The sequence below is a fragment of the Choloepus didactylus genome, chromosome 1, assembly GCF_015220235.1.
Source record: "Choloepus didactylus isolate mChoDid1 chromosome 1, mChoDid1.pri, whole genome shotgun sequence".
Lineage (NCBI taxonomy): Eukaryota > Metazoa > Chordata > Mammalia > Pilosa > Megalonychidae > Choloepus > Choloepus didactylus.
The window spans coordinates 152,992,103-153,011,559 of record NC_051307.1 but is presented as its reverse complement, the minus strand read 5'-3'; the positions used below and the strand labels follow the sequence as shown (position 1 = coordinate 153,011,559).

General features: G+C 36.5%; 1 protein-coding gene across 1 annotated transcript in view; it reads right to left on the bottom strand.

Moving 5' to 3' along the window:
- The window catches only part of PCOLCE2 (procollagen C-endopeptidase enhancer 2), a 105,716-nt gene that overhangs the window by 20,476 nt on the left and 65,783 nt on the right, over nucleotides 1-19,457 (bottom strand). The window contains exons 4-5 of the mRNA XM_037827746.1: nucleotides 12,026-12,150; nucleotides 4,549-4,685 (exon numbers count right to left, since the gene is read on the bottom strand). Of these exons, the coding sequence (XP_037683674.1) occupies nucleotides 4,549-4,685; nucleotides 12,026-12,150 (262 nt within the window). The remainder of the gene's footprint in view (nucleotides 1-4,548; nucleotides 4,686-12,025; nucleotides 12,151-19,457) is intronic.

Sequence of the window (19,457 nt, the reverse complement as noted above, 5' to 3'; positions counted from 1 at the left end):
ACAATTTATTTATTTTCCTGTTGATGACCTTTGGGCTATTTACCCTTTTTCCCTACTACAAACAATATTGCTAAGAACATTCTTTGTATATGTCTCATAGTGCACATGGACAAGAGTGTTTTTAGTGGTTATACCAGGAGAATAAAGTATAGGCTCTGTGCTACATCACAGAATATATGCTCATCTTTGACTTTATCAGGCAATGCCAAACTGACTTCCAATGTGGTTGCACCAAATTACACTGTTTTCAAAGGTTTATTCACCATTCAGCTTTCTCCTTTTGGGAATGTCTTTTCATGTCCTTTGCACATTTTTTTCTATTGAGTTGTGGTCTTTTTTTTATTATTATTGCATTTCAGAATTTTTTTTTATATATTCTGGAACATGGTCCTGTGTCAAATATGTGTTACAAATATCTGTTTCCATTTTGTGCCTTCTCTTTTCACTGATTCCTTTGGATGAGCATCTTAATTTTAAGGTAGTAAAATGTATTAATCTTTTACTGTACGCATGAGGCTTTTAGTATCTTAAGAAATCCATCCACACCCTAATCAAAAAGATACTTCCTATATTTTATTCTAAAAGTTTCTCATTTAAGTTCCCAGTCCATCTGTAATTGATATTTGTGTGTGATATTAGAAGTGAATCCAATTTCATTTTTCTCAGATAAATAAAAACTGTTCTACTCCATTACTCAGTGGGTGCCATCCTTTCCCTGATGACCTCTGGTTCCTGAAATGTCAACTCTGCAGACACATGTGAGTCCATCTCTGACCTCTCCATGCTGTTTCATTGGTCAATTAAAGCCACACTGTTAATTACAACAGATTTCTGAAATGGCCAATACAAAGTAAGGTAGGTCTTCCTGCCAGGTTCTTCTTCAGAACTGTCTTTGTTTCCCACTGTCCCCTGCACCTCATACTCCCATGCCTATTTTAGAATCAGGCTGTCAGATTTAATGGAAAACCAGTGTAGATTTTTATTTGGATATTTTAAAAATGATTTTTAGTTTTCCTATTCAGAGTGTCTATATAGCTCCTTATTTAGATTTTTTAAAATGTCCTTTTGTAAAGGTTTTATAATTTTCTCTATTAAGGGCTTGCACAAGCTTTGTTACATTTACTCTTGAATATTATGTATTTTTATTGCTTTTAAAATAATATACTTTTAAATGCAAATTTATTTTTTGTCACACTGTATAAGAAAAAAGGATAATTTTTCTTTGAATATTTTCATTAAATAAAATAAGTTTCCAACAAATGAAAACATAAAGTGACAAATCACCCTTTAATCTGGTAATGTATGAAAATTAAATTGATAGATTTTCTAAATTCAAGCCAATCTTGAATTCCTGGTCATGATTTTTTTTTTTTTTAAGATTTTTTTGTACATTTCTAGATTTGACTTGCTAATTTTTTTAGTATTTATTTTCATCACATACATGAGCGAAATTAGTCTTTAATTTTCTTTTCTTGCACCATTCTTATCTTCTTTAGTATCAAGTTTATAATAGCCTTATAAAACCAGTTGTGGAATAATCACTATTTTTCTTTGGAAGAATCTGTATAGCATTGGAATTATCTGTTCTTCAAATGTTTGTTAGAACTTACAGAGACTAAAGAGGACTGTTTTTTTCTCCTCTTTATAGGAAGTCTTTTAACTACAATCAAATTTCTTTAATGATTATTTGGCAATTCTGGCTTTTTCTCCTTGTGTCTATTTTGGTAAATTCTATTTTTCTAAGTATATTTTGATTTTGTCTCAGTTTGCACATCTGTTTGTAAAAATTTGTTCAAAATAGCCTCTAATTATCTATTTAATATCTGTAGCACCTGTAGTGATGGCCTTCTTTCTTCCTGATATTATTTGTGCCTCTCCCTTTTTTCTTGATCAATCACCAACTCTTGATTTTGTTTCCTAGTTCATTAATTCCTGCTCTTTATCATTTCCTTCCTTCTAGTTTCATTGGGATTATTTTTTGTTCTTATGGTCACTTCTTAAGTTTTATATGTTTAGGCTTTTATTTTTTAAAATACAAATATTTTAAGACTATAAATTCCTTTCAACGTACTGCTTTAGCATATCCCACAATTTTGATTTACAAGGGAGAGTGTTTACTTTTATATGTATTTGGGAACAATGTATGTTTATAGGCTATGGGAGGGAGAAGGAACAAAAAGGGAAGCAGAGGCTGAATATTTAGAAAAAAGGTTAATTGGTGGAGGAAAGATTCAAGGGAGAAAAGGAGATCAAGGAGGACATGGATGGAAGGCTTGGCTTTGGATAAAGGAGAGTGTGGTAGGCTGAATAATGACCCCCCAATATAGCCAGGTTGTAATCCCTGGAACCAGTGAATTCTACTTTTTATGGCAAAAGGAACTTGGCAGATAGGATGAAGTTAAAGATCTTGAGATGGGAGGATTATCCTGGATTATCTAGATGAGTATTATAATCACAAGTGTCATTATAAGAGGGAGCCAGAAGGAGTTGGGCTCTGGAAGAGGAGAAGGCGATGTTGTAACTGAGAAGTTAGGATTTAACAAATGATTATGATTACTGAATCATTATATAGATATCTCTCTTTCTACTTTGTAGTGTATTAGAACAGCCAGAGAGAAATATCTGAAATTGCTGAACTATAATCCAGTTGCCTTGATCTTTGGTAACGATTGTGTAAGTATAAAGCCTATATCTTGTGATTCTAAAAACCTTGTGACTGACCCTCACTTGTACCTTCTTATCCTACTTTTCAACTCTAGGGTCTTACGATCACTAAAGACAGCCCCTAAGTTTATTAATGAAGGGACTTGTGTCAGCCCAGAACTAACCCACCCCAATTCCAAAACTATCTTGACAGAGGGAGCTGGATCTAACCAAAATGGGCATGCCTGACCCAATAAGTGACCTACAGCTCATTATAATACTTAAAATCATGCCCATCATCATATTAAGGCCACCATTTTCTTATATACATTCTATGACTAAGCATATAATCAATCTGTTCATACTCAATAATTAGATCATCTCTAACCTTGTCATCTCGAACCATCATGCTCATTATTCTAAAACCTGCCCATCTTTTTGTACTATAATACTATCAGAATTACTGTAGCTTGGGGAGACAGATTTTTAGGCTGATGGGCCATCTGATCTCCTGCTTCGTGCTTAGCAATAAACTCTTTCTCTCACTGAAACCCTGGTGTCTCAGAAATTGGTCATTTGAGTGCATTGGGCAGAAAACCCACCGCTTTGATCATTATCAATGTGATGACAGAAGCAGAGATTGGAGTGATTAGCTTTGAAGATGGAGGAAGAGGCCACCAGCCAAAGACTACAAGGAACCATTAGAAGTTAAAAAAGGCAAGGAAGAAGATTCTCTCCATTTGAAGCTCCAGAAGGAAACAGCCCTGCCTATAACTTAACGTTAGCCTGGTGAAACTGATTTCAGACTTCTGACATCCACAACAATAAGGGAATAATTTTGCATTGTATTAAGCCACTCAGTTTGTGGTATTTTAGCACAATAAGAAACAAATACAGAGGGACACCTCCTCGATGAGATTAGAGGCTAGAATACATTCATTTTTAAACCAAATGTGGGTATGATAATGTTAAAATTGTAACTAACCTGTATGTATTAAAATCTTCTCAATATTCCCATCTTAATATATATAAATGAATTGAAACTGAAAAATACCTTGCTTTAGTTCAAATGTGCCTTTGAGAAATCAGAGGAATCCGTGTAAAATCAAATGTTACATCGAATCTAATATATTTAAGCAACTAAGTAGGAAAGGATATTTAAATTGGTATAGGGTGCTACATGGTGCTTTGAAGTCAATCTGTAATAATTTCAATTGCTGCTTTTACTAATATTGTACATGAAGACATGAAATACCATCAAAATGCCATTATGGGTTGCACCAAAATGCAGGAACTTGCTTAAGGTCACAAAGATAGTAAATGGCAGAGCTGCTAGCTCCATAAATGTTTGCTGAATACATACACTATATCTTTAAGGCCCCTTCTACAACAATTTGGGCAACAATATGAGGAGAGGGCACTAAGCCTCAAAAGATCCAGGGCAGGTCTCTGATGGTGTAAAATCATATGGAGCTGTAGCTTCCAGCTTTCCTCTTGTGTATCTTAGATATTCAGCCCCCTAAGGTTTCTCCTCCATAGTCTTCCCCACTCCACTCGGATGCTGAAGCTCACCATTGCAAGACAGTGATATATCCAGACATGACGCTCAGCATGTGACCCCACGGCATCACCAACTCTGCTTCTGTCTACCTGTTTGACTGTCAAGGCCTCTCTACACTCTCCTTAGTGAGTGCTTCAGTTTCTGGGTTGGCTACTCTCATGTAGGGGCTGACAACTGGATGGGATGACAACTGGATGGAACATCACTGTCATGAAAACGAAGAATTTGTTAAGAAAGCCACAATAACAAAAGACTTCCAGAAAAATAAAAGATATTTGGGCAATTTAATAAGAAACAAGTTTAGATCCACTAAAACATTAATGTAATTAAAAGGTGCTACTTACGCAGGTGGACTATCACCACAATACTTTCCAATTCTTTTGGCGTCATTGAGTTCTCCACCATTAAACACGGCCACATAATCATAACGGCAGTAGTTATCCCGTTCAACATCAAACTTCTCAAACTTTAATTCTATAAGCTTTAGAGAGCACAACATTAGAAGTGTCAAAAGAGCACTTCTGATTAACCTCAGTGGAAATCTTCCTTTCCCCAGATTTGTAGTGTACTATGATTATCCTTTGTTAAAAAAAGTATTCATTCTGTTTAAATGCTTTTTCTTGTTCATACTTCTTATAAGTTAACAAAACTGTAGTGTTCCTATTTCTTAATTTTTAATCACTCCAAAATATCATCTCAACCCCAGATCGACCCTAGTTAGGCTCTCAAACTTGGGAGCTCTGTTCTCTTACAGCTACAGCAGTATGGGAATACTATGTAACTCTAGCAACCTGTATTAAGATTGTATTGGGACGTGTTGGAGTGAGAAGGGGGTTATATACCAACTTCGTTCTTCTCTATACCGAAAGCTAACAGAAATAAAAAGTATTATATAAGACATCCCGTATATTGGTGTCTGTTGATGTGTGTGTGATGGGTGGATACATTTGTTCCCCTTTCAAGGGAAGGATACTGACATTACCATCACATATAAAGGAGTCAGATTTTTTAGGACTAAAGATACAGGGAAGTGAGAATTGACTGCAAAGTCTTTGAAGTGTGTTTGAAAAGTGTGCATACTGAGCACAGCCTACTTGGTGAAGCAACTGAATTTTGAAGAGAGTACACAGAAGCATTGATACACTAAATCGATGTTAAGATTCTTAAATATATTCTTCCTTTTTTTTACATTAGTACCAATAATAGTATCCCTAAATTATTCAAGTCAATAGGAAATTTTTATTTATTTCCCTTACAAGCAGATTTTTCAAGAGCACCTCCAATGTGTGAATCAAAGGAAAGCCACTGGGCTCATAAATATTCATGCTACCCAGACAGTTGATACCCACTCTTGCTGAGTGGCAGGTGGGAAGACAACACCCCTCTTCTGCTTCAAGTAAGGAAATGGGCATTAATTCCTGCTGGGATAGGCATACAGTTACTAGCTAGAGAAGACTCATTCACAATAATCTGAGTGAAGACAAAAATAGCAACAGCATCACAGATGGACGCAAAAGTAAATTTTGGCCTTGACCATAACTGCTACACACCTACTTATAAACCCACCTTTTTAAAAATCAGCACCAGGAATGGGCAAATAATGGCTTTTTCGTTCTTAACACTAAAATGGTTGAGTGACTTCTCAACAGTTACTAATAAAATGCTTTCCATGTAATTAAAAAATTGGCTGAACTTTACTTAAAATTAGACACATAACTTTTGGAGAGAAGATTAAAAAATAAGTAAATAATGAGAGGATAAAGAGAAAGCTATGATTTAAAAAAAGTGAAGGCATTCTTTAATGGAAGAGAATCTCCATAGAATTACATAGAAATTACTTAGGATTCAAATTTCTCATTACATTTTTCTCTTTTGGATAGAGCTACCAGTGATTTCAAATCCTGCAATGATTATTAAAAACACAAATGGCTGGCTCTGACATTCAAGAAAAGCTGTGTCATAACACCAGCTGGACATAGGCTTAAGGAACAAATGCCCCAGAGCCTAAATTCCAGCAAAAACATATTAAAATATTAAAATGTTCAAGTTGAAAAGAAAAAGATTACAAACCATACAAAGAAACAGGAAGCAACAGCCCAAGCAAAGGAGATTAATTCTTTAGAAACCATCAATGAGTAGAACCAGACCTGGTGCATAGTAGTTAAAGACTTTTCAACAAATGGTCCTAAATATGCTCAACGATCTAAAGGATAATATAGACAAAGAACGAAAGGATATCATGAGAATGATAGATGAGCACAAAGAGAATATCAATAGAGAAATGGAAATTATGAAAATGAACCAAAAACAGCTGAAGACCACAGGAACAGAAATTTTAAATTCCCTACAGGTATTCAACAGCATATTGGAGCTGACAGAAGAATGAATCTGTGAACTTGAAGATAAGACAATTGAAATCATTCAGTCTGAAGGGCAGAAAGAAGAAAGAATGAAGAAAAGTTAATAGAATCTGAGGAACCTGTGGAACACCATCAAGCCTACTCATATACACACTGTGGGAGTCCCTTAAAGAGAAGAAGGGGGCAGAGAAAATATTCCAAGAGATAATGTCATAAACTTCAAAAATTTAGCAAAAAACATGAATATACACATCCAAGAAGCTCAACAAACTCCAAATAGGATAAACCAAAATAGGCCTACACTGACACACATAGTAATAAAACTATTAAATGCTGTAGGCAAAGAGAGAATTTTGAAAGTTGCAAGAGCCTCATAAGATTAAGTGCATAAAAAGGAGCCTCAATAAGATTAAGTGCCAATTTCTTATCAGAAACCATGGAGGCAAGAAGGCAGTAATATAACATTTAAAGTGCTGAAAGCAAAACATTGCCAACCAAGAATTCTGTATCTGGCAAAACTGTCTTTCAAAATTGAGATGGATGTTTAAAGGCATGTTTCCCACAGATCAGCACCACAAATATAGATAGGGGCTTGCATGATATACTTCTAAGGTATGACACTAGCACAGAGAATTGACAACAGACGGATATATGGGGAAAATCTACATATTGCATACTAGGTTCTATAATTAATAGGAATACCACACTAGTACTGCACAAATACTAGGGACAAATAAATTAAGGGCTGACAAGAGCTACCAGATGTTTTGGGTCATGAGAATTGTTTAAAATGGAGAGTGATGGGGATAGTACAACTAAGTGCTGATAAAGTGAGATATGGATGGATTATCTAGGACATAGGCTATGTGAACTTAGGAACCACCTATTTTATTAGTCAAGCCCTTGATCTTGAGGCTTGCTTCAGTGAAACTTATGGTTGTAAAGGAGAGGCTAAGCTCACCTACAATTATGCCTAAGAGTCACCTCCAGAGAACCTCTTTTGTTGCTCAAATGTGGATTTTCTCTCTCAAAGCCTAACTCTGCAAATAAATTCATCACCCTTCCCCTGATGTGGGATAGGACCCCTCCCCCTCGCCCCCGCCCAGATGAATGAGTCTTCCTGGTGATGTGGAACATTGATTCCATGAATGAGCCTGATCCTGGCATTGAGGGATTGAGAATGTCTTTTTAACCTAAAGGGGTAAAAGAAAGGCAACAAAATAAGGTTTCAGTGGCTAAGAGAATTCAAATGAGTCAAGAGGCTGTCCTGGAGGTTGCTCCTATGCAAGCGTCACCTAGATATGCCAAATGACCACAACATGATAGGCCCAAGTCAACAGTAGTCCCGAAAACCTTAAAGAATAACTGGATCCCTATCTGAGACTCTATAAAGTTTTCACTCATGAAGTTTATTCTTCAGAAACTTAAATTCTTCAGAGAACTCCTAGGCCAGCTAAGTCTCAAAACCCAGAAGCAATAGCCTCATCAAAAACATCAATTAGATGTGTCCCCTTTTCTCATAAAGATGACACCCCTTTTTAACATGAACAACTTAGGGTGGTCATTGCCTAGACATCCCTGAAGATCAGGAAAGTAATTAAACTAGAGGAAGGGGTAGCAATAGACAAGAAGGATTTTAACAAAGGACTATGAATACTGAATCTTTATATAATTTTATTTTTCTTAGTTGCTGGGATATTAGAATAGCTAGAAGGAAGGAGTTGAAATGGTGGAACTGTAACACACAGCATCCTTTGAAATTTGTTCTATAGCTACTTGTTAAATTGTAATTTGAAAATTATCACCTTTTTGTATATATGTTATATTTCACAATAAAGAAATAACTTAAACTACAGTACTTTAACTTATAACATTTTTGGAAATTTCCTATATACCTACTTGTTAAATCATACTTTGAAAGATATTATCTTTTTGTATATATGTTATATTTCACAGTAAGGAAATAACTGAAACTGTGGAACTGTAATCTATAAGATTCTTTGAAATTTGTTCTGTAACTACTTGTTAAATTTCACTTGGGAAGTTATCAGTTCTATGTATATATGTTATATTCTACAATAAAAATAGGATAAAAATACATTAGAAATAGAAATATGTACAGATGTATCAACCTATCTCTAAATAAAAATAAATTTCTTAAAAAAAAAATGAGAGGGAGATTAAGATATCCCCAGATAAACAAAAGCTGAGGGAGTTCATTTCTGCTAGACCAATCTTACAAAAGACGCTAAAGAGAATTCTGTAGGTTGAAAGGAAAGGACAATAGACAACAGTTTGTAGCCTCATGAAGAAATAAAGATCTCTGGTGAGGGTAATGACATGGGTAAATATAAAGGCCAGTACTATTGTGTTTTGGGTTTGTAACTCCACTTTACTTCTTACAGGATCTAAAATGCAAATGTATAAAAAATAATGATAAATCAGTGGTTCTGACTCATAATGTAAAACGTAATTTGTACAGAACTTCATAAGGTGGATGAAGAGGGGTATAGGAACATAGTTGTATACACTATAGAAATTAAGTTGGTATCTAAGCAAATGAGATTTTTATAGATTTAGGATATTAAATTTAAGCCTCAAGGGAACTTCAGAGAAAATATTGGGGAATATACAAGCTCATAAAAACAGAAAGTAAAATACAGTTTGCCAGGGGTGAGGGGCAGGGGGAATGGAGTTAATACGTAATGGGTATAGGGTTTCTATTTGGGGAGATGAGAAAATTTTAGTAATGGAAGATGGTGAGGATACAGCAACATGGTGAATGTGACCAATCCCAGTGAATGAATGGTATGCTTGGAAGTGGCTAAGATGGGAAAGTTTATGTTGTATATATGTTCCCACAATTTTTTAAAAAATGAAAGAGCAACTAAAGTAACAAAGAAAATTAATTGCAATACATGACCCTGGATGAGATCTAATAAGGGAGGAGAAAAGGTTCAAAAGCTCATTATTGAAAAACTTGGAACACAGACTGTTTTATATCAATGTTAAATTTCTTAAACTTGATAAATGTGCTTAAGGTGGTTATATAAGTGAATATCCTTGCTCCTAGGAAATGTACATAGCAGTAATAAGTGTTCAGAAAATGGATTGGTAGATAGATAGCTAGACAGAAGCCAGATGCATAGATAGATGGATTGACAGACAGGTAAGTAGATAAAATGATACTGCAAATGAGGCAAAATGTTAAAATTGGTGGACCTGGGTATCTGAAGGTAAAGAGGGATGTTGGAGTTCTCTGTGTGGGGTTAGTATTATTTTTGTAACTGTCCTGTAAGTTTGAAATTATTTCAAAATAGAAAGTAAAAAAAAAAAAAAAAGAAAGAAACTCAATTGGCTGAAGCCAAAAATCATGATAGTAAAATAAAATCCAAACTCAAATTTAAATAATCAAATAAAATCACAAAGGAAAAGGAATGCTGAATTGTAATTTGCAAGTGTAACTAAGTTGAAATTATTTATTCTAATAATACATTTACAAGTGTCACAGAAAGAAAAGACACCAATACACTTTCAAGGAAGGAAATAATGGTTTAAACATCTGAGAAATGTAATTTTTAAATTTTATTTTAAACTATAAAATGTCCAATAGATTTATAGAATCTTTCATTATTGAATAAAGGACCGTATTTTTCTTAAAAATAAAGTATTGTGTGTATGTGCATGTTTAAATGACTAACTCGTATAAAGAATTAATTTTTCACTTAAATGTGAATATATGGCAAGTAACATTTGTGCAAGCCATATGAAAGATCAATTTAGAAAAGTTTTTTAAACAATATCATAATGCTCACCTGATAGTATTTGGATTAAAAGTCTATAGTGTTTGTGGGTTGTTGCTGATGTTTTCATAAACACCGAGGACTGACAGCCCCTCTAACTTGGGGCTTGCCCTCGTGAGGCTCGTTACTGCAAAGGAGAGGCTAAACTTGCTTATAACTGTGCCTAAGAGTCTCCCTCAAGTGCCTGTGTTGCTCAGATGTGGCCTCTGTCTCTAGCTAGGCCAATTTAGCAGGTGAACTCACTGCCCTCCCCGCTAGTGGGACCTGTCTCCCAGGGGTGTAAATCTCCCTGGCAATGCAGGATATGACTCCCGGGGAGGAATCTGGACCCGGCATCGTGGGATTGAGAACATCTTCTTGACCAAAAGGGGGAAGTGGAATGAAATAAAATAAAGTTTCAATGGTTGAGAGATTGCAAATGGAGTTGTGAGGTCACTCTGGTGGGATTCTTATGCACTCTATAGATGTCCCTTTCTAGCTTTTAGTGAATTGGAATAGCTAAAAGTAAATACCTGAAACAATCAAGCTCCAACCTTGACTCTTGAAGACAACTGTATAACCATGTAGCTTACAAGGGGTGACAGTATGACTGTAAAAACCTTGTGGATCACGCTCCCTTTACCCAGTGTAGGGACTGATGAGTAGAAAAATGGGGACAGGGACCAAATGAAGACTGGGGTGGGATGGGGGGATGGTTTGGGTGTTCTTTTTTACTTTTTTTTTTTTAATTCTTATTTTTATTCTTTCTGGTGTAAGAAAATGTTCAAAACTGGATTGGAGTGATGAAGGCACAACTATATGATGGTACTGTGAACAGTTGATTGTATACCATGGATGACTAAATATACCTCAATAAAACTGAATTAAAAAAAAAAGTCTATAGTTCTTGCATAATAATTATTTTTAAAAACTTATTTTAAAAAGTCTACAGAGTAAGCTTCATCTATTCCTATCCTGTAATTAATATCTGAAAGTGGTTCCCAGAAAGGGCAAAAATTCATATAACCACAAAGTAATAAATACTGGCAAAAGAGACCTTCTCTGTTGATTGTTTTAGAGCAATGAATAAAACTTTTTGTGCGGAACTAGCAACAACTTTTATTATGAGCAACAACCCCTCCCCCCCCAAAAAAAGACAAAAATCAAAGGAAGACCAGCTTTCACATCAGACACCTTGTTCTTTTGACTTACATTGGCTCTCTTCAGACTGTTTTTGACTCAGTGACTACGATTATTATTATCGGGACATGATGGGTTTGCTACATGAACAAATGATAACCTGAAATATATATGTACTTGGGGATTTTTATCTTCCCACAGTTAGTCACTGCTGCTGATAATGACATGCTCTACCTTCCACAGGTTTAAAAACATCTCATGGGATTTGCATACTATTTGCATTTTATAAACTGTTTTGAAAATTATAATTATATATTAGAGAATTAAATGCATGACTTTGCAAGTTAAATAGTGCAAAGGGCAGCTTAAATTTGAGTCTTCATTTGAAGGAATATTTATGTCCAACAGGGCCTTCCTCTTCCTGCACTCTTAGCTCTCTACCAAACCCCCACACCCAAAGTTCTTGAAAAGTTCGGTCCCTCATGCTGTTTGAGCAATTCACACCTGCATGCTTCCTTCACATTTCCAGGGACTCTTACCTGATTCTTTGTGGCTACGATGTGCCACACACAAGTGACTCCTGCAGGGTAATCACGGTCTGGCCAGTTAGGGGTTTTAAAAGAGCCAGAAGGTCTTTCAAGGCGTCCTCCACAATATTGATCCCCTGAAATTATTAAATGCCAAAAACCAAGTTTATATCCTGTTATAGGTTACAGCAATGTAACCATGTGCAGATTAGCAATCTGGAATATTAGGCGATAGTATGGAAAGTAAAGTCTCTTACATTTTCTCTTTAAAATGGTTACATAGTCTGCCCTACACACATACACACACACTCACTGAATGATCGCTATGTTCTTACCTGACAAATCACATCGGTACAAGAGAGTGAAGGTGCAGAGGCAGGACCCCGGCTTGTGTGCACATGCAGGGTAAAGACAAGATATCTGGCATTCACGCATTCACAAAGAATGCAGGTTCAACAAATTATATAGGTATTAAGAACCTTCCCAGTAGGGGTGTTAATTAACAAGGTTAAAAAATTCATGCACATGGACAAAGTTTGGATTAGTTGATTAGGCAGCACTTATTATTAGAGAACTTTATATGTTACACATCTTTAATGATTTTTTGTTTGTAAAAAAATACAGATTTATAAATGTTCAGTAACACAGAAAAGTATAAAGAAGAAAGTAAAAAATTACTCCAAATTCCACAACCCAAAACTAATCATGCTTAATATCTGACATACTTTCAGGCATCTCCCTCTATATATCTACTGATAGGTTGACAGAAATTACTTTACAAAGTTTTCTTTAATACAAAGTTCTACATGTAATTTTAACTGAATTTAACTAACAAAAAAGAACTGGCTTGATACTAAAGGAATTAGCACACTTTAACAAAATATTTCTTTGACACAGAAGATAATCGTTCTGAAAAGAAATCTCTAAATTTAAGAAAATGCATTATTAAAAATAGAGGTTGCTATTATTTTTTAAATAATTTTAAAAAATTTTTATTAATGGAAAATTTCAAATATATACAAAGTAGATAGAATAGGATAATGAACTCCTATGTATCCATCACCCAGTTTCAACAATTACCATTCTATTATTCTTTTTCATCTATACCTCCACCCAATCCCCACCACCTGTTTTATGATGGTGGTGATGATGATGGTAATGATGATGCTAATGCAGGTTTAGAGACATAAATTCACATACTTTGAAATGCACAAATCTTAGCTGTACAAACTTGAGAAATATATATATCTGTGTAAGCCATACTCCTATTGTGATATAGAACATTTATATCGTCTAAGAAATTTCTGTGTCCCTTCCTAGTCAATCTGCTAGACAGCCCACTACTTTTCTGAATTTTTTCACATTAGATTAGTTTTATTCTAGAGCTTCATATACATGGAATCATATAGTATCTACTCTTCTTAGTATCAGCTTCTTTTGTTAAGCACAATGTACAAGAGACTCAGTCATGTTGCTGTGGATATTGGTAGTTTGTTCTTTTTAATTGCTGAGAATGTAAATGCCACAATTTGTTTACCCATTTTCATTCAGTGCTACTTTTGGTTGTTTCCAGTTAAGGGCTATTGTGAATAAAGTTGCTATGGAAATTTTTGTACAAATCTCTTTGTGGACACATACTTCCATTTCTCTTGAATAAATACCTAGGAATAATTTTGCTGGGCCAAGTGTAGATAAAGATGTTTAACTTTATAAAACACTGTAGAAACTTTCTCCAAATGGTTGTATCATTTTATACTTTTCAATGTATGAGAGCTGTGGTTGCTCCACATCCTTGCCACCTTTTGGTGCTGTCAGTTTTTTAAGCCAATCTGGTAGGTATGTAATGGTATCCCATTGTAGTTTTAATTTACATTTCCCTGATGACTAATGATACTGAGCACTTTTTCATTGTACTTACTGGCTATTCACATATCTTTCTTTGTGAAATGTCTGTTCAAGTGTTTCCCCCATTTTTATTGGGTTGCCTATCTTTTTATTGAGTTGTATAAATTCTTCATATATTCTGGATACAAGTACTTTATCAGATATTTTTGTAAATATTTGCTCCCACTCTATAGTTTGCCTTTTTATCTTTCTAACATCTTTTTGTAAGCATGAGTTTTAAACTTGGTGAAGTCTGTATGGTACATATATTTTCATCCTTTTATTTTCAACAAATCTGTGTCTTTGTATTTCAAGTGCTTCTCTTCTAAACAACATACAGATGGCTCTTACTTTTTCATCCATTCTAACAATCACTGTCCTCTAATTGGAGTATTTAATAGTTTACATTTAATGTATTCATTGATATGCTTGGGTCTAGTCTGTTATTTTGCTATTATTTTTCTATTTGTTTCAAATGTTCTTCTGTCCAATCTGTTCTTCCTTTTGTGCCTTCTCAGGGTTAGTTGGAAATTTCAATTTTCCGTTATGATCCACTTTTGCCTTTTAGCTCTGCTACCATTTTTAGGGGGTGCTCTAAGAGTTACTGTATTCATCTTTAACTTATCACAATCTACTTAGAGTTAATACTGTAATTTCTCATGTATTGCATATGTATTGTGTGTGTGCAACAATATAGTTCCATTTATCTCTCCATCCTTTGTTCTTTGTTGTCATCTGTATTACATCATATACATTATATAGTCCACAATACAGTGTTTTTTGTTGCTATTTTGAACAGGGACATGTACAGACATAAACTGAAGAGAAGGAAATAATATATAGCCTTTATATTTACCATTTCTGGTTACTTTCATTCCTTCCATCACCTTTGTGTGACCATTTGGTATAATTTCCTTTCAAATTGAGGAACTTCCTTCAATATTTATTATGATGCAAGTCTAAAAACATCTTTCAGACATTTATAGTGTTTATCTGAAAATTTTTTAATTTTACTTTCATTTTGGAAGATTGGCTATAGAATTCTGGGTTGACAGTTATATCCCTAGCACTTTAAAAATGCTGTTCCACTGTCTTCTAGCCTCCATTGTTTCTGATGAAAACACAGCCATCACTCATTTTTCCTCTATATGTAATTTTGTTTTTTTCTGCCTGATTTCAAGATTTCGACTTTATCTTTAGGTTTCTGCAGTTTAACTATAATGCATCTAGGTATGCCTTCATTTGTATTTTTTTTTTTTTTTTGCAATTGCCTTATAAATCTTTTTTTTTTTTAATTTTACTTTGAAATAAATTCAAACTTACAGGAACAGTTGCAAACACAATACAAACCCCATACACAGAACTCCAGCATACCCCGACCCCCCTCCCCTGATACCCCGATCCACCAACTTTAACATCCTGTCACACCATTTCTTTCTTTCCCTCCCTCCCTCCCTCCCTCCCTATTTATCATCCATCAGCTATTGCTCTGTCTTCTGAACATATGACAGCAGGCTGCACACATCCTTGAACAAACAATATAATTCACATGTACATTTCCCATGAACAAGAACATTCTTTTATGCATTTCCATTAAGCGCAGCTAAGAAATTCAAGAAATTCAGCATTGATACAAAGCTTACATTCTATATTTCCCTTTTTTTTTCTTCTGTCCCAACTGTGTCCCTTTGAGCCTCCTCTCCTCCATCCTCAGATCCCATCCAGGATCAACCTTGGCATTTAATTGTCATTATCTATTTAGACCTTTTTTTTTTTTCACTTGTGGAAACATATATACAGCCTAAATCTTCCCATTCCACCCCCTCCCTAGCATTCCATTAGTGGGATTAATCACATTTATAATGTTGCAATGCTATCACCTTCCCACCAGCCATTACTAGAAATTTCCCTTCACCCCAAACAGAAACCCTACACTCATTTCTTAACTCCCCATTGCCCCTTCCCACACTTCTTGTAACCCATACTCCACTTTTCATCTTTATGGTCATATTCTCTGATACTTTCTTTGTGTTTACCATGGGGCTTAAATTTAACCTCTTAAATCTATAACAATCTTGTTTTTCTTTGATACCAACTTAACTTCAATAGGACACATAAACTATGTTCCTTTACTCCTCCATTCCCCCACCTTTATGTAGTTCTTGTCAAAAATTACATATTTTACATTGAGTCCAAAACCACTGATTTATCATTACAGTTTATGTATTTTAGATCCTGTAGGAAGTAAATAGCGGACTTACAAGTCAAAAATACAGTAGTATTGGTATTTATATTTACCATGTGATCTTTACTGGAAATCTTTATTTCTTCATGTGGTTTCAGTCAGTTGTTTAGTGTCCCTTCCTTTCAGCCTGCTCAATTCCCTTTTGCATTTCTTATAGGACTGATCTACTAGTGATGAAGTCGCTCAGCTTTTGATTATCCAGGCATGTTTTCTTCTCCCGCTCATTTTTACCCTCCAGGTGTTTGTGAATTTTCTAAGTCTCTGATGATTATTGCCTTCTAGTTGTATTCCACTGTGGTCAGAGAATGTGCTTTGAATAAATTCAATTTTTTTTAAAATTTATTGAGGCTTGTTTTATATCCCAGCATATGGTCTATTCTGGAGAAAGTTCCATAACCACTAGAGAAGAATGGGTGTCCTGGTGATTTGGGATGTAATGTTCTATATATGTTTGTTAAATTTCTCTATCTCTCTCTCTCCTTTCTTTGTTTTTCTGATGGTAGGGCTCCCTTTAATATCTGAAGTAGGGCAGGTCTTTTATTAGCAAAATCTCTCATCATTTGTTTGTCTGTGAAAAATTTAAGCTCTCCCTCAAATTTGAAGGAGAGTTTTGCTGGATAAAGTATTCTTGGTTGGAAATTTTTCTCTCTCAGAATTTTAAATATGTCATGCCACTGCCTTCTCGCCTCCATGGTGGCCACTGAGTAGTCACTACTTAGTCTTATATTGTTTCCTTGGTATGTGGTGAATTGCTTTTCTCTTGCTGCTTTCAGAACTTGCTCCTTCCTTCAATATATGACAGTCTGATCAGAATATGTCTTGGAGTGGGTTTATTTGGATTTATCCTATTTCGAGTTCGCTGGGCATTTATGCTTTATGTATTTATATTGTGTAGAAGATTTGGGAAGTTTTCCTCAACAATTTCTTTGAATACTCTTTCTAGACCTTTACCATTCTCTTCCCCTTCTGGGACACCAACAAGTCTTAAATTTGGATGCTTTATTTTATCTATCGTATTCCTGAGATCCATTTCAATTTTTTCAATTTTTTTCCCCAGTCTTTCTTTTGTTCTTTCATTTTCCATTCTGTGGTCCTCAAGGATGCTGAGTCATTGTTCAACTTCCTCTAATCTTGTGTTACAAGTATCTAGTGTCTTTTTAATTTGGCCAACAGTTTCTTTTATTTCTGTAAGGTCTTCTATTTTTTTATTTACTCTTGCAATTTCTTCTTTATGCTCTTCTAGGGTCTTCTTTATGTCCTTCATATCCTGTGCCATGCTCTTCTTCATGTCCTTTATGTCCTTTGCCATGCTCTCATTTGAGTTTAGTTCTTTGATTAATTGTGCCAAGTACTGTGTCTCTTCTGATCTTTTGATTTGGGTGTTTGGGTTTGGGTTCTCCATATCATCTGGTTTTATCATATGCTTTAAGATTTTCTGTTGTTTTTGGCCTCTTGGCATTTGCTTTACTTTATAGGGTTTTTCAGGGTCTATAAAATACCAATCTCTAATTTGTCAGATCTACAGCATGGTGGCGTACACTTTCTCTAACTAGCCAGCAGATGGCGTCTGCGAGTCACCTATTCCCCTCAAGTCAGTATTCACCAACTTTGTCTTTGTGGTGTGTGGGGGTCTGATTTTTGTGGGGTTCAATTGGTGCACCAAGTTTGGGTGTGGTGTTGGTGCCGTCTGCCCTGAATGTGGGGCATGTGTCTGAGCGGTTAGGGAGGCAGGGCAGCTTTAATAATCAAACCTCCTAGGTTTTCCTGGAGATTTAAGGCTGTTGCAAGACTCCAAGCCTTCACCTCAGTCCTACCATAGATCGTCTTTGCCGCTGACCCACAAGTCCCTGGCACTGGCATAGGGTCCCTGGGTTTTCTGAGCGGGTCTCCCTTCTCAGCCGTGCTCTCCCAGGACCCCTGCCAAGGGAAAGCTGTGCCACATCAGAAGTGCACACCAGCCCTCTAGGGAAGCCCTGGGCTGCCAGGCTGTGCAGGGGCATTCCCAGCCTGCTGTAAAGATGGCTGAATGGGGTGTATTAATTTCCCCCTCTTCACACAGCTCCACCTTCCCAGCTCTGGGACAATTAGCTATGGGTGTCCTAAAGGCCACTGTCCATGGCCAATATTGTGGCGTGTATGTGGTGCTGCAGGAAATACTCCCCGCCACACTGGGACCATTGGCATGGCTCTGGGCTATGGGTCTGGCCGCGGGCAGGAGTGTCCCCAGCCTGCCAGGGAGATGGCTGCAAGGGGGGGGCGGTTTCTTTCTCCTTTTGGCTCCCCTCTACCCCACTGGCCCTGAGACAATCAGCAGCGGGTATGGGAAGGGCTATCGTCCATGCCAGACACCGAGGTGTCAGGACAGCCTGTTCCTGCCGTGCTTCACTGCGCGGTTCTCACTGTTGTATCCGCAGTCAGTCCCAGGTTCTTTTTTTAAAAAACAGAACTAGTCCATCTCCAAACACCAACCCATGGTTTCCCCACACCACAGCGTGGCTGCTGGACTTTCAGCTGGCTCACTCGTTTCAGAATGCAGACTCCCGGTTTCACCAAATGCATGATCCCTGTGGATTTAACAGACCTTGTCTGGCTGGTGCATTGCTGGAACTGGTTGTGATGGTTGGGTTCATGTGTCAACTTGGCTAGGTGGCCTAGCTGTCTGGTCAAGCAGGCACTGGCCTGATGATTGCTGTGAGGATATTTGAGGCTGGTTAATCAACCAACGGGCTGGTTTGTTGGATCATCAGTCAATTGACTGCAGCTGACTGATGACTCATCAAGGGGTGTGCTTCCACAGTGAGAGAATGCAATTGGCTGGATTTGGTCCAGGTGATCAGCCGGTTTGTTGGATCATCAGTCAATTGACTGCGGCTGACTGATGACTCATCAAGGGGCGTGTCTTCCACAATGAGAGAATGCAATTGGCTGGATTTGGTCTGGGTGATCAGTTGGAGGCTTATAAGCCAGACGGTTAGAGAACCTTCACTTCTTCTTTGGATGCTCAGTGAAGCATTTCCTGGGGAGCTCGTCGAAGTTGCTGGTTCGTTTCCTGAGGAGTTCATCAAAGTTGTCAGTTCGTTTCCCGAGGAGTTCGTCGGACGTCTTCCTTGGAGTTGACAGCTTGTTGACGGCTCTGCGGAATTTTTGCGTGAGTCACTTTTACAATTTGATAATCAGAGATATCTCTCATTGATTCTGTTTCCAAGGAGAACCCTAACTAATACAACTTGGTACCAGAAGTGGTTCTTGAGAAACGGAATCTTAAAATGGGCTTTTACAATTTGTTTTCTACTCTGATTAGATTCAGAGGCACTA